The sequence below is a fragment of the Apiospora hydei genome, assembly GCF_038363865.1.
Source record: "Apiospora hydei strain CBS 114990 chromosome Unknown utg000010l_segment0_segment0, whole genome shotgun sequence".
Taxonomy (NCBI): domain Eukaryota; kingdom Fungi; phylum Ascomycota; class Sordariomycetes; order Amphisphaeriales; family Apiosporaceae; genus Apiospora; species Apiospora hydei.
Window position 1 is genome coordinate 1,363,344 of NW_027117369.1, and position 15,617 is coordinate 1,378,960.

Below are 15,617 nucleotides of genomic sequence, written 5' to 3' on the forward strand. Positions count from 1 at the left end.
TTATCCGAAAAAGTTGGAGGCAACCAACGTGATCGGATGCTACCTTCGTCCACGGATGATGGGTAGGGGCTGCAAGGCAGAACCAATCGGGCCCCGGCTCTTTCTGCATCAAGGCTAGCGATGCAGATGGGACCACCCGTCGACACATCAAGCCACATTGGATAGCGGATAGGTACGATATGTACTTAGTTCAAGTTCAGGGTACACGCGAGATACTCGGAGGTTTCGTCGTTAAGAACGACCTGTCATTCACCAGCACACGCACACATCAATCGAGACATGGGTAAAGACAGGCTTGCCTGGTAAGCTGACATGTAGTTTTCGTCCTCTGTTGTGTTTCCCCAGGTCCTTCCTTCCCAGCTTGTCTAGAGTCGTACAACAGACCCAACAGCGTCCAATTTTGTTATTTCATGACATACATGTACTCCTAAAGCGCAACGAAGTTGGCGCGCTACATGCCATATCTTGGGTTAACCACTCACGACGAGTTCATATAGCAACCCACCCATAATGGAAACCCCCGTCGGCCAGAATTGGTAGGTGAACCAGCCCCAGCAGTCTCGCTTGTCTCCAAGCTTCACCTCTGCGATCATGCGACCCAGGGAGAGGACGCATCCACCGAGCGTAATAACATGGTAGCCAGCCCCCAACGCCGCCAGCTGTCCGTAGGCAATGATACAAACGCCCAAAAGCGCCAGCGACAGCCACAAGAAGGGCTTCGCCCGGCCGCCTCGGAACCGCACGGCGGTGCTCTTGACGCCCGCCCGCAGGTCGTCTTCCAGGTCCTGGTGCGCGTAGACGGTGTCGTAGATGACGGTCCAGAGGGCCGAGACGAGGACGAGGGCGAGCGGGGCCGCGTCGAACCAGGGCCGGGGCGTCCCCGCGGCGGCACAGCCGACGATGACGCCCCAGGCGAGACAGAAGCCGAGGACGGCCTGGGGGAAGTACGTGTACCTCTTGGCCCAAGGGTAGCCGGCGGTGGCGATGATGGTGGGGATCACCGCTTTCGTGGTCGGGCCGGGAAGCCACAACAGGAAGGTGGCAGCCAACAGGGCCTGGCTCGATATGAAGACGAGGGCCCTGCTGGGTGTGACGGCACCCCTGGCAATGGGCCGCGTCTTGGTGCGGGTGACGCGCCTGTCGATGGGTGCGTCGACCAGGTCGTTCCACGCGTGCGCGGCGTTGGAGAAGAAGAAGGAGCCGCCCAAGAGGAGCGTAGCCGTCCCCAGGACTTCAAGTCCAGGCTTAGAATGCACCCTGGCAGCATGCAAGACGCCAAAGACGTGGGGTAGGTAGACCAGGAGCAGGGCTATGGGCGGATTCAGCCGGCAGAGTTGCACGTAGGGAATCCACGACGGGGGTAGGGTGTTCACCCACCCACCTCCCGCATGCCCTCCCCCCATATTGCTGGGAGATATTAGAGATAGAAACGGTCGGCCTTTTCAGGTTGCTGCTCATCCTGGGGTTGGGCGACGACAACAACGACTTGGCTATGGTAGAAAAAAATTGTTCTCGGGTTATTGGGGCCAAATTGGAAATTTGGTGACTTGGCCCCTTGAGCAGGCTCTCATGCATTTGCCGCTTTTATAGGAGTTGGCAGTTGTCCGTGTTACCTTTGGTGTAATTATGCACGGCGCTATTCCAGGAAGGAGATAGACATGCGAGTGAGTTCCCTGCAGTGTAAATTCGGCGGCACAGCAGCCTGCACCAACGCCAAGTCCTGCCACTCATACTCTTTACCACAGTCTCCGCCAACGGACTCTCATATCCCTATCTGGAGGCATGGCGACAGCTCCCGCATAACGCCCATCGTTCATGGCCGGCCCCTCCATAAGCGACCCGTCAGCTGCAACCCACCCGACGAGCTCGATATCGAACTTGGCAACGATGATGGCTGTAGCCATCATGATTTCGCGCTTGGCAAAGTGTCGGCCAGGGCAAAGCGCATACCCGCCCCCTGCCAGAACAAAACCAAAGTCAACCTATCGGGCCTGATCTGGGTAAGAGAGGACTGGGGACTGGGGGACCGTGTGCACGTACCAAATGGGAAAAAGGACGTTGGCCGTGCCTTGACCGAGAAATGTGGCCTCAAGACTCCGCCGTCGTCACGCTGGTATTGCAAGTGACGCTCGGCCCAGAACGCTGTGGCCGGGTGTCCGTTCTCTCCCCATGCCGACTCGTCGTAGTGGGCAATCTGCGATGGCGACTGTATCAATGAGTTCTTTGCCACGCGGTAGCCGTCTATCGTGATATCGTTTTGCACCTCGCGAGTGATGTTGAAGGAGATATGCATGCGCATGACCTCGGTGTAGACAGAAAGCAATCGAGGTAGCGATAGCAGTTTGTGTACGTCAATGGACGGTTTACCACTGACTTCATCAAACGTGAAAGCCTGCTTCACCTCTTCCCGAATTGTTCGCATTAGTTCTTGATCTTGGATGAGCTCCATCAAGATCCATGCTGTTATGGGCAGCGTGTTTCCGTTCAGTCTAAGTCGGTAATCGCCTTGTAAGCCCCATAAAATCCTCTCGTGATCCGAGGGGAAGAAAAGAATATGCAAAGACGAATGGAGCTTGCGTACCCAAAAAGTGCACCTGTAGTATGTCCACTAGCAGTCCGGTTAGAAAAGCCGGACTCCCGTAGCCACTTAGCTATCTCACGAGAGAACCGTGAGCCCCAAAACGGGTCCCAGTCTGACCCGGCCTCGGGGCCATTCCAGTCGAACTTCTCCCAAGCCTCCTCCACTTGCTTATGAACCATGTCGTGGAGGCGCTCCTGGGCGTTATACGGCCCGGGCTTGATCCATCTGGGCAGGCCCCAGACAAGGACGCCGGCGGCCTCGTCAAACTTCCAGTAGCTTTTCACCAAGTCGGGATTCAACTCCAGTATCCGCGAGCCAAACATGGATTCCACCGCACTCTCGACCATGTCCAACTTCAAGAAGTCGAAAAGCTCGATCGTCGTCCATTCGGCCGAGGACTGCCGGTCAAGTCGTTCGGAGAAGAGCCGGAGGAAGGTATCCGCCAGTATTTCGGTGTACTTTGCGCTGCTCAAGAACTTTGCGTATATTTGATGGTGATTGTACCAGTGCCTGTCCTGCGGCAGGATATCCTCGGTCCCCGGGCATGGGACTTGGAGCCGGCCGGACGTGTCGTTCCGGAACATGTCGATTTCGTCTCTGGGCATACCCCACTGCTTCTCCATAAGTAGGATGTGGAACATATGAGGGTCGACGATATGCGGCGGCCCGAAGATAACCTGCGTGTTCTTCTCGCCCGATACGAAATAGACAATTTTAGGTCCGAGCCTGAACTGCACGATACGGCTCTGAGCCAAGGCCTCTCTGATGCAGCGGCATTAGAAAGCAGCATTCAGTAAACAGGGAGCGGGACTCTCACGTGGCTCGGACTAAAAACCTGTCCATATTGGTCAAATACTGGTAGGCATTTGAGAAGAAGGGGATAGTTTCTTCTAGCTGGGGTGCTTGCTCTTGCCCGCTGCGACGCCAGCCTCGATAACGTATCGAGAGAAAGATGAGTGCTAGAAAGATTGCAAACACCTGTTGGCCCAGAGGCACAGCTGCGACGAAGGAAATGAAGCTCATTGCGGGTTCGAGTTCATGCGAAACTGCTAAAATGGTAGATGCAGTGGTTGGAGGAGTTCATTGGGGGATGAATCTAAACCCTCCCTTCTCCCCCTTTTAAACCCGGTATTCGGCTTTACTGTGGAGACCATCTTTCTTGAGTACGTAGGTACTTGTCCGACTGATAAGCGTACATTCATAGGAAGATGTGCATAGACCAGCAGGGCTGTGCAGCAACTAGATGGTTCAGCAGAGAATGGGAGAGGAAGTTGGGAGAAGAATATGTTCCATAGATTATTAACCTAACGACGTGCCCATTGCACGGCAAGTCCAGGGGTGAGCATAGTGATAAAAGCTGTTATAAGACCCGTAGAAATGACCTTAGATGATAGTGGTAGGTTGCGATGGAATCTCCGACGATATGAACTCATTAGGGCATGTCGCCTCGTCATTTATCCTTCCATACCCCCTTGGAGGCCAGTATCATCCTTCGTGATCTTGGCCCACTCAAAACTCTTTCTCCAGACGATGTCTTGGATTCCCTTTTCCATTGTAACAGGGTCGCTGTCATCTTTTTGAAGCATGGTGAAATAGCCACGCTCGCCAGGGTGGGCATTACCGACCGCAAGTTCGATGACGTCTATCGCCGCCGCTGCAGACGACCGGAATGTTGGATCGGCCAGGCGTATCAAGGGCATGAGTGGTATAAGGACGAATGTTTGCATTAGTTGAACGAAGCGCGGTGTCCTGGTGGTAAACACTCGAGAGTCGCTAAGCCCGCCTGGGTTGATGGCCACGACCGTGATACTCTTGAGCCTTGGGTCCTTTACACGACCATGTCAACTGCTGCCGTCGACCCCAGCAACACGGGGCCCACTTACCTGTTGCAGGTGGTCATTGAGGGGTACATCCAAGTCGTCAGTAACAGCTTCGATGTTGCGTAACGCTGGAAACCCTGTGCTTTCTTATCCGGCCCCGGACCTGGATGAAGGATACTGTCGGTGCCATCGGGAATGACGGGCAAGAGGGATGTCATGGCATTTGGCTTCCTATAATGGCCGATACTAGAGAAGAGGACGATACGACCAGCCTCGGCGAAGCTGTCTAGTAGGCGAAGAACAAGGGCCGCGTGAGCGATGAAACTGACTTGGATGGTTTTGTCATAGCCATCGACCGTTAGCTCCGAATCGTGAGTCAAATCCCAGTACGCGGCATTGCAGATGATGGACTGGACCCGAGGGTATTGTCCGGCGGCCACGGAAGACGAGATGGCACGAGCGAACTCATGCACAGCAGAAAGGTCGGCAAGGTCAACCTGATGGATGGAAGCCTTAGCTTTGGCCTGTGGGTAGTTGGAGATGATGCTTCGCAGCTTCCGGGTATTGAGATCCGTGTCAGCGGCGTCTCTCACCGTAAATACAGCATGGTACTGAGGATACGATTTGAGCAAGTGTTCAGCGGCAGCAAGACCCACCGAGCCGTTGGCTCCTGTCAAGACGACGGTGCCACCTTGTCCTGACCCTGGATCCTGGAAAAGCATGGCGATGACGACGAAGGCACTGTCGAATAATGTTAGAACTAGTATGAGCGGGTGTTGGATACCTAGGTAGGTAAGTAGTCGAATGATCAAGTGGAGGAGTTGGTGTTGTTGATGCAAAGAGTCCCCGCAGAACGGTCATATGAGAAGGTGTTGATTGACGCGACCTGTGTCTTTGCAGGTCGGGGGTGTGAATTGGCGGAACGAAATCGATTCAGCAGAGCAGCATACCCTACAGTCAATCAAATACCATATAGCAGGTGAGTTTGGGCCCTTGAGTGTGGCAGTCATCCCTCTGCTTATCCTTGGTGCATGTATTGATGTCCCTTGCCTCAGTCAATTCCCACGCCGACTTGCATATGTATGGTTGACGGAACCTAGGCCTAGGGCGTACTTGGGCCAAAACGGCAATGTGTACCCCAAAGGTCCCAACTACCGCCAAGCTCGTACTCTCCCGCAGCAAGTCCAGCACCCGGCTAATGCCCCTCCTCCCCGTGTAACCCAAACCGCACATTCTGCTTTTTTTAGCCGACCTTGACGCCTATGGTTCTCGTAGTACCACATGGACGAGAAAATCGGCTATGGACCAAATTCGGCCGCTTTGGTTTTCCAAGGGCGTCCGGGGCTGGCGAGGAGAAATCGAACAGGCGAAAGAGCTTGGCGCATGTACCCCAGCACGCGAGGCCCTTTCCGATGCACTCCCACCTACTAGGCCGCCCCCAAAGACGATCCTCCAAGTTTCGTCCATCAATTTGAGCGACAGCCTGGACTCCTTGCATCCAAGTTAATTTTTTAATGGTTGGTTGGAACACGTCCGCATCCGGCCCGTAGATGGATTTGTCTCGTATGGTGCTTTGGATCGAAATATCGACGCTTCCGCCTGCGGGCACTCGCATCCCGCACAACTCGGCGTCCGTCCTGGACGACTTTGGAATTGGTCCGAGGAAGGCCTTTCCCGCTATAAACTGGCTCCAATTTCGAGCTGAGGTGACGATGGTACTGTCTCTCAGCTGTGGTTGACATCGAGTCTACACCGGGTGAAGTTCGAAAGCCGTGGTAGACATGACTTCGCTCCCACGACGATTGGTTGTGTTGGATGCGCCGGATCTCGCCTGGGTCGCTGAGAGATACCCAATCAGGACCTGTACGGACAAGTGGGCCATATTCCGCATGCAATGCCATTAGCCCGTCAATATAGGTCCCGAGATAGAGATTATTGACCATCAAGAGAATACTATGTACCCTTTGAATCTCCAAAAGGGGCCGCGGGCACGACTGTATCCGTACCCTTCCCAACCTGCATTAGCTTGTGATCACAGGTGCAGGAGTTAAACGAGTGGGACACCATTCTTCCTGCTGGCTTGTCCTGGTGTCCTTCCGCTGACTGGCGAATTTGGAAAAGAAACATCAATCTTACATCCATCCTCACGTACCGTACCTGCCAAATATCTCGAGCTGGGAAATCACCATTGCTCGAAAATGACTGACTCCCGATCTCTGACGGAACTCGGTCGCATTATCCAATCCCGTTCCACTACCATCGCGGCCTGGCTTGGCGCAGCAGAGATTCCGCAACCTTCACTGTCTGCGACCTATCCTTGGCAAGAGATAGACTATCCGCGAGATATAGAACAAGACAGAGCAGAAATTCTCGAGGCCTTGGATGAGCTGCGAACGCTTTTACTGGGCCCAACCTCGTACCTCTTCCATACCTCAATCACCAGTGTAAGTTACCGCGCTTTGGGGCGCCGTCTTCGAATGACACATGGACACCACGAGTTGACAGACCGCGTACAGCCGGTGTGGGTGGCAGTATTCACCACACTGTACAGATTTCAGATCGCTCAAAACGTCCCACGGCAAGGCTCAATCTCCTACACCGACCTAGCGGCACAATGCGACCTGGGTGAGCTAGACTTGAGGCGTGTTATCCGCGCGGCAGTTTCCATACGGATCTTCGAGGAAGGCGATGGGCACGTGAGACACAACGCGATCTCGGCCGCTCTGGCAAGCCCATTGTCTCATGATGCGGTGGGCTTCTTTGCCGAGGAGTTTCATCCGGCAGCCATGAAGTTTTCCGAGGCGCTTCGACAATTTCCCGGTTCGAAGATGGCGGGCGAGTCAGCTCTGGCACTTGTCAACGGACTTTCCGGCGACATGGATATATTCTCCCACGTCTCTAAAGACCCCGTTCGCTTTGAGAGATTTGCCAACGCCATGTCCTGGATGGCCATGATGCCCGGAACCGCTTCTAGCCACTTCGTCAACAATGTCCCGTGGGGGCGAGGGGAGGGCCAGGCCGTCCCAGCATGTCCCAGGACCATTGTCGATATTGGGGGCTCTCACGGCGACCTATGCAAAGCCTTATTGAGAGGTTACCCGGGCATCGAGAGGGCCATCGTTCAAGACCTTCCTAGAGTCACCCAAATCAGCCTGGAGGAAACGTTCGAAGCCGAATATTCCAACCGTATCGAGTACCAAGCCTACGACTTTTTCACGGAGCAGCCGGTCAAAGAAGCTGATGTATACATTTTCAGGACGGTTCTTCACGACTGGCCTGACTCCTATGCTATCAAAATCCTCCGGAATCAAGTGCCAGCAATGAAACCAGGAGCCCGAATCTTGATCAACGACATCTGCCTGGAGAGTGGGCAACATACAGACCCGCTTACACAGCAAGCCCAGTGGTAAGGCCCCCGTCCGGTCCACTCCAAACCTTCCTATCAGAGCTTCTATAGACCCTCTTGGTATGAGCTTGGCTGACCGGTATACTCAGTACCCATGATATGATGGTGAAAATGGGGGTAAATGCCCAGGAACGAACGACCCAGGAATGGGCTAACCTCTTGTCAGAGGCCAATAGGGGATACAAGATCAACTCCATTGTTTCTCCCCAGTCCTCCGTGCACTCCATTATCGAGGTCGTTTGGGAGGAAAACCCTTAGTGCTGTGGCGCATGGTCCAGGCTATGTGCTGTGCCTGTTTCGCGATTAATGAAGCACCAGGGAGATTCAACATCTTCTATCTCTTCGCTCAAGGGACGAGGGGCAGATCCATCACTCGCCAGGAGCATCATTTGGACAGGGGTAAAGAACTAGGATCCCGCCCTTGCCATTTTCAGCTCTCAGAATAACGCTTTCTCTCTGTAATGGATAGATTGCCTAACTAAATAAATACCATAAACAGTGTCCTGATCAGAGGCATGCTTAATTTGTCCTTTCGATCTGATGATTGATGGCTCCCTGATTGGTGACAAGTTTAGTGGTGCCTATGTCCACCGTATTATGCCAAGGCCACTCCGCACAAAACCATGTCCCGATTCGACGTAATGGATAATGCAATAAACAGTTCGGCGTGACTGTGCCGCACCCCTCTACACCAATGGTCTGCGGCGTGCGGCACAGTTACGCCGAAACAGTTCTGCCGTCTTCGCAAACTGATGTATGTTTCCTGGATCGAATCCTTCTTGTAGCCTTGAACCACTCCCGCCTCGATTAGTAGAGTAATCAACAAATGACGATAAAAGTCATGACCCCTGAGGATTCTAAAAGGTCTAAGTTCCGCGGGTTCTGGCGTTCGCTGAAAGGATCTCACTCAGAAACCCCGCCGCAGGCCGTCAACCAATCGGCGCCGGCACCAGTTGGGAAACTGCCAAAAGATTCATTGGTAGCATCACCATCATCGGCAGAGGCAACAACGGAAGTAACAGCGGGTGACCTAGGCTCCCCACGCAGCCTGATATCATCCGACACAGCAGTGTCGTTATGGACCGACGCTTACGACAACATCGCCGACCAAGAGCTGGTCTCTGCTTACGAAATCGTCCTAACGGAACAAGCCGGTGTCAAGTATGCCGCACAGGGCATTGCCAATGCGTTCACGGGCAGTTCAGGCCAGGGGCGCATGAGGATAATGGCGTCAGTGGCCGGCGAGATGACAGAGAAGGCGAGTAGCGAGCTGGCCGAGGGAGTGGCCACTACTGCCGAGTCGATCGCGAAGGTGGCCAGCGGCCTCGGCAAGCTACTCGCATCGTACCCTCCCGCGGCCATGGCGCTGTCCGGTGTCGCTGCTGCACTGCCGATCCTGGCGAAGCCCCTGAACGTACGGAAATCTATGGTGTCTGTTTTAAAGCACGTCATGGAACGCATCGAGTGGTAAGCTAAACGACTTACGGTGTTTAATTTATTTCGCTTTTTCTCTTCTTTTTGAAAAAGAAATACTAATAGCGCCCATAGGTACATGAGCCTTTCAAATGCGTTATTGCAGGAAAACTGGCGGGATAATGACGATTTTGCTCGCTGGCGAGCGTCCCTGAGAACAAGCCTTGTAGATCTGTACAAAGCACTCCTCACGCTTGAGATGCGGTGCATATGTCGATACTATGGTTCCGGTTCGCTCAAAGCCCATCTCAAAGAGATGCTGTCGCTCGTGGACTGGGATGCTGACCTGGCGTCGCTCAAGGCCCGGGAAGGCGACGTCGAAACGCAGATCAGCCAGTACAACACGCAAGCGGTCGTTGAGCATCTTCGAAGCCTCCGTGACCAAGGAGCCGAGAGCGCGGTCAGCTTGAGAGATGCTGCCGGGGCCCTTGATAGCCTTGCCCAGCTAAGCAGTGACTGGAGAGAAGAGCAAGCGCAGCGACATCGGGAGAAGGCACGCAAGGAGCTTTCTGCCCTCATCGGCAAGTTCTACACTCATTACAAAGAGTGCATGAAGAGGAACAACGAGAGAGTGGAGGGGACATGCGAGTGGTTCACGGGCCACAAAACGTTCTTGCACTGGCTTGAGCCCGGGTCGGATCCGGTCCTCGTTGTTTCGGCAGACCCAGGTTGCGGCAAATCTACGCTGGCGCGGTACCTCGTTGAGCATACCCTGCGACAGGAATTACCGGGCTCGGCCATATGCTACTACTTCTTCAAAGACAGCGAGGAGCAGCGCTATACCTTCAGGGCCATTACCGCCCTGCTGCACCAGCTGTTCGACCAGCAGCCCGAACGGGCCGAAGCCTGCCAGAACCAGATCTACAAGCTGGGGAATAAACTGGATCCTGGCCCCGAGGATCTCTGGGATATCTTTCGCCATGCACTGCATACCGACACTTCACCCGTGGAAGGCATGTACGGGGATGTCGTCTGCGTTTTGGACGCCCTCGACGAATGTAATCCAGCGGACCTCAAACCTTTGCTAAAGAATATCAACACTCTGGTCTCCACAGGTCATTCACGTCCCAATGTTGCCCGTGTCAGGTTTCTCTTGACTACCCGTGGACATCCAGCAATCATGGAGCAAATCAACGCAATGGGCTCTCGTGTGCTGCGGCTGGCCGGCGAGGGCAAAGCTGAAATAGACAGTATCCAAGAGGAAATCATGATCGTGGCCAACCATCGCCTTGGGGAATTAGTCAAACGCAAAAGGCTTGACGATGAGACCAAGGGAGTTATAGCAAGATCTCTGGAGGAAAAGGGATCAGAGCAGCGAACATACTTATGGGTCACACTGATCTTCAAAGCTCTCGAATCCAATTTCGATGATCGGCCAGCTGCGTGGGAAAAGCTCATCCACGATCTCCCACAGGGGGTCTCGGAGGCCTACGAAAGCCTGTTGCGCCAAGTTAAGGACGAAGAGTTCGTGAGACTTCTGATCTCGCTCGTCGTTGTGGCTAAGCAACCGTTATCACTACGCCAAATGAGTATGGCAATCGAGGCACGAAATTGCATCGGGGCCGTGGACTTGCCGCGGCTTCCTTCGGAGGAGTCCTTCCGGAACCGGGTCATTGATGCCTGCGGCTTTTTTCATAACCGTTTATGATCACCATCTCTTCTTCATCCATCAAACAGCGAGAGAGTTCCTGCAAGAAAGCTCACCGTCTGGTGCCTCTCTGGGGTCTCACTGGGCACGGAATGTAACCGAGCAGTCTGGCCATAAGGCTATGGCCGAGAGTTGCGTGGCTTATCTATCTATAGAAAGCGTACGCAAGATCTTCGCTGATGATGATCACTATCGAAACGAGGTTGAACGGCAATCTTCTTCTCTTAATTCAAGTTATGAGTTTTTGCAATACGTGGGACCACAGTGGGCACAGCACTTTTGTCTCAGTCAAGTAATTACTGACGGCCAATGGACTGGCGACATCGATGAGAGATACCATCATGCCTATCTCTCACTATTTCGTTTGCCACAGACGCTCAAGCAAACCTGGGCCCGCTCAGCCCTGAATTCCACACCCTACAACCGAGACCTACAGTTCCCGGACACTCTTCCCTTGCGTGATCTCGGCCCATACCTCGCTGCCACATTTGGCCACATCCGTCCATTGGTGGAGTTCTATGCTCGGGGTCAGAAGTTCCCCTATATCTGTGCTCCGGGTCAGGAGGTTTCCGGTACCCCTGAGGCTGTTCCCCGTCGAGGCACCCTTGCCGATATTGCCGGATGTTTGCTTGGCTATGCGGTGGCAGGGAGCTCGGAAACCACCGCGAGCTATCTCCGGCACACCTTTCCGCACACAAAGCACGAGTGCGTGAATTACTTATGGCTAGCCTGCCTCGACGGGAATCTCAATCTGCCACTGATCAAAGCACTGTTGGGAGGCACCGAGGCCGTCAATCGGGCTCCGGAAGGACCCATGTCGTCTTGGAAAAACGAGCAATATCCGACTCTTCTCTTGACGGCCGCTGGGTCCAGCAGCTATCAGTCGCAACAACTTCTACTTGTCAAACTGCTAGTCGATAATGGGGCCGACGTTCTCGCGAGGAATGACTCAGAACAAACAGTGATGCACATCGTTGCCAACATGAAGTCGTCTAGTACGGGGCAGCTCTTGACGGTTTTCATGGAACATGGCGCAGACATCGATACCCAAGACGACAGAGGCCGTACTCCGCTATCAAGCATGCTAATTGAAGCGGACTACAGCAGTGAAATGACTTCGTACGACTCGCTCCGACTGCTCCTCAGTTTCGGGGCAGATCCTGCACTGCCGGACTTCAACGAATACCGCCCTCTTCATTACACCGCTTACCAGGGGCCAGCACCGCCCGTCGATGCGCTGCTGGGTGTAGGAGTCCATGCCGAGCCGAAAACGGTCCTTGGCCACACGCCACTTCACTTATCCTGCATGACTATCCGGAGGTACTTGCTAGATGTCGGACCAGCTGGCTTCACAGGGTCACGGTGCTACCTACCCTCGTCCGACGTCTCCCCCTTCTGGTTCTCGCAAGAGTCGAGACACTACAAGCTGTCCGAGCTCTGCACCCCAGCAAGCAGCAGCAGCAGCAGCAGCGGGGCGCTGCCCGAGGAGGGACCGCTATGGTGGCTCCATCCCGGCGACGGCGTGGACTTCCTGGCCGACCCCCTCAAGCGAGGCGACGTCGTCGAGCTGCTGGTCGCCGCGGGGACGACGGTCGACGTCCGGGACCACGAAGGCTGCACACCGCTCCACTACGCGGCCCTGGCGGGCGACCTGGTCCTGGTCGCGCTGCTGATCCGGCGGCTCGGCGCCGACCCCGCCGCCGCCAACGCCAAAGGCCAGACGACTCTGCACCTCGCCTGTTCCGGGTTCGAGCTCGCGCCCCGCTGGCTCAAGTCCGGCGACCGCGAGTTCGTCGTGGCCCTGAGGCGGGTATCATCGGACTGCTTGTCGACGGGTGCGGCGTCGATGCGGCGGTGGAGGATAGGGAGGGGCGCACGGCAATGGAGTACGCTTTGCAGCACCCAGGCGACAAGATTCACGTGTTCCTGCGGGAATGTATGGATAAGCGACCTGCTTACTCGGCCAGTGGAGACGGTAACGCAGCGGCAGAGGATGTGGCTTCGTCTGCTTCTGAGCGGGTAAGACGCAGCATCATGTGGCAGGCTTAGTAGAGATGATGAGAATGAGTAATATATAAAAACAACCTACGGAGTACATTAGACATGGATGTGTTCTTCAAGTCGTATAGCCATTATGGCTTTCTTTCGAGCTTCGACTCCACGGGAGGGAGCCATCTCAGTGCTGTAGTAGGATAGCTTCTTTGTCCACACCAAAAACCAGGTTCCGAATCCGGCAGCTATATAATAGACAAGTAAAATACAAGGTTCTTCTTGTTCTCTCGTTATTGCGAACTACAAGTCCATATGATTTCAAACCAAAGTTCTTTCCTTGAGTCACGAATGCACTGGTCCCCTCGCGCGTCCCCTTTTCGGTATCTACCTTACCGTACCTTTTCAGCCAGCTAGCTCTAGCATAACCTACCTACCTAATTGCCCATCTGCCACAAAGAAGAAACGGTCTGCCGAGAGCAGGATGTGGCAGCTCGTAGCCAGCACCTTCCCCCTCTTCTGGCTCGTCACCCTCGCGCGCCACATCGACCGGCCCACCCTCCTGCTCATCACGCAGCGCGCCCTCCACACCTACCTGCTGGCCGTCGGCCTGCTGCTCGGCGCCGCGCTGGCCGCGGGCGCGCGCAGCGTGCCGTACCGCTACGTCCACGGCCGGAAGGCGGCGCTCAATGCAGGCACATCAGACACGAGCGACACCTACGTCTTCACGGACGAGCGCGCCGTCGCCGCCGTGCTCATGGGCTGGGTCTGCTGGTACGGCGGGCTCGTGCGCAGCTACCAGCACAGCTACGACCTGCTCGGCCGCATCACGTTCCGCCACCGCCGCGGCGGCCGCGATGGCGGCGGCGGCAGAACCATCCATCTACGGCAGCGGGAGCGGGACGCGCGCCTGGTGCTGGGCCTCGCCGTCGCCGTGCTGGCCATCGCGCTGGGACACCCCGGGTTCAGGGCGCTGGCGGGCGCGGGGTCCCGGCAGCTCGGGCTCACGGACGGGGCGGTGGGCCGGTTCGGGGCGTGGGCGCTGCAGCGGCTGTTTGCGGCGAGGAGGCGCACGGGCAAGGTCGAGGCTGCGTGGAGGCCCAGGAGCCGGTGGGATCAGGTTGCATCCGGGGTGAGGAGGCAATGGTGGTGGCTCAAGTTCATGGCGTTAAGGCGGCGATGAAGAAAGAAAAGAAAAGAAAACCTTGGCTGCGAGACAGACGAACTCTGAGGTCTCGAAAGCTACGTACGCAGTTTGAGGCGAACGAACTCGCGGCGGCCATGCAGATGCGGGCAGGCGGCTGGGGGGAATAAACAACGAATTCTTACATAGTCATGCAGGGGACAAAAAAAAGTTTCAATAGATGTGGATGTGATGTGCCGAGTTACACACCATTCGGTGATAGGATGACGAGATATGGAGATAATCTGGAAATCTTATTTCGACACCAGCCGCCCCCTGGCAGCCAATTGAGTCGGTGAACGTCGGTATGATGCTAAATTTGGTAACACCCGTCTGTCTCAGTTGACGAACATCCTTTTTCGAAGAGAGAGAGAGAGAGAGTTGAGAGTTGTTGTGGGTTGGAGACTGCCTAAGGTTTGCTTTTTGGAGAACAGTGCTGCTGCAGCTGCAGCTGTTGCTGCGTTCAAATGTCTCTTCCTACCAGCCTGGCTGTTTGTTGGTGAACCCTATGCCAAAAAAGTATGTCGGTGGAGAGAGTGTCTGATGCGGACAGCATTACGTGCATACACTTGCATATCCCTTTTCCGTATTTCCTGATTGCTCCGATAAGTTGGAGATTGGAAAGAGTTGGGTCGAGCGAGGATCGGCAGGCGGGCATGGGGTTGGTCAGTGATGGGAAATGATTTCCTGGTCATGGGATAACTCGTGTCTTTCATATTAATACAGAGGAAACACGGCAGATTTACGGGTGCATGTATGTGAAATGGCATGTTCGACGTTCCAAATGCAGGGTCGCTGACAATCGGACAGACAGCCGAGCAAAATAGACGTCCACGAACGGGATGTAACCTATCACGAGCTGCCGTTCCTGAATTGCAAGGACCAGCGGTTCAATGCGAAACACCAACGCCTCTTTCTCTTTCTCGCTTTTCCAGAAGGGTGAAGGGTCAATTGACCCAGTGGAGCGCCAGGCGGGTAGCGGCGTACGGGGGCTCGGGGGGGCGTTTTAGAGGGTGCCCTCCAGCCTAGGCGCCAATCAGCACGTCGGGATGGACCCCCCAGGATTCAGAGACAGGGCCCCGTCAGGGACCTTGGGACCAAAAGACGACCAAAAAGCGACCAAAAGACAGGGGCTGTGTTCCAGGGATGAGCGTCTTAATGCGCGCCGCAAATTCCGTGTGTGCCTCCCCTGGTATTATGTATTATTAACCCAGTACATACGTCCATGGATCATTCAATGTCCCATCTCTCACGACTCGGCTGCTGACCGACGCTCATCTCCTGTTCTGTGCCCATCCTGCCCATCCCCATCCCTTCCTCTTCCCCTCTCCTCTTCCTTTAACTTTCCGTTCCCGACAAGCGAGAAGAAACTCATTACTGAAAAAAGAGAAGAAGGGAGGCGATTTCTAGGTCAGGTACATACACTCGCTTGCTCGGTCTCTTTCCAACTTTCCATCCTCTCTCCTTCGTTTCCTTCTTCTACTGTATCTTGCCCGGTCGCTCGTTTCTTCGCTCGC

General features: G+C 55.0%; 4 protein-coding genes across 4 annotated transcripts; 2 read left to right on the top strand and 2 right to left on the bottom strand.

Annotated features, from left to right (window-relative positions):
- Nucleotides 1–470: 470 nt before the first annotated feature.
- PG997_014610 (prenyltransferase) lies at nucleotides 471–1,403 on the bottom strand (the record flags this gene model as incomplete). Its single annotated transcript, XM_066818924.1, has 1 exon — nucleotides 471–1,403. The coding sequence occupies one exon, from the start codon at nucleotides 1,401–1,403 to the stop codon at nucleotides 471–473; it is 933 nt and encodes a 310-aa protein (XP_066661112.1).
- Nucleotides 1,404–1,736: 333 nt separating this feature from the next.
- PG997_014611 (cytochrome P450) lies at nucleotides 1,737–5,123 on the bottom strand (the record flags this gene model as incomplete). Its single annotated transcript, XM_066818925.1, has 5 exons — nucleotides 1,737–1,957; nucleotides 2,041–2,403; nucleotides 2,661–3,343; nucleotides 4,318–4,407; nucleotides 4,465–5,123. The coding sequence occupies 5 exons, from the start codon at nucleotides 5,121–5,123 to the stop codon at nucleotides 1,737–1,739; spliced, it is 2,016 nt and encodes a 671-aa protein (XP_066661113.1).
- A 1,476-nt stretch (nucleotides 5,124–6,599) lies between these two features.
- On the top strand, nucleotides 6,600–8,065 carry PG997_014612 (uncharacterized protein; the record flags this gene model as incomplete). Its single annotated transcript, XM_066818926.1, has 2 exons — nucleotides 6,600–7,807; nucleotides 7,897–8,065. 2 exons carry the CDS (start codon nucleotides 6,600–6,602, stop codon nucleotides 8,063–8,065), a joined length of 1,377 nt encoding a protein of 458 aa, XP_066661114.1.
- A 583-nt stretch (nucleotides 8,066–8,648) lies between these two features.
- PG997_014613 (ankyrin repeat protein) lies at nucleotides 8,649–14,100 on the top strand (the record flags this gene model as incomplete). The annotated part of the gene is made up of 5 exons (XM_066818927.1): nucleotides 8,649–9,274; nucleotides 9,356–10,809; nucleotides 10,958–12,248; nucleotides 12,338–12,947; nucleotides 13,327–14,100. The coding sequence occupies 5 exons, from the start codon at nucleotides 8,649–8,651 to the stop codon at nucleotides 14,098–14,100; spliced, it is 4,755 nt and encodes a 1,584-aa protein (XP_066661115.1).
- Between the last annotated feature and the right edge of the window lie 1,517 nt (nucleotides 14,101–15,617).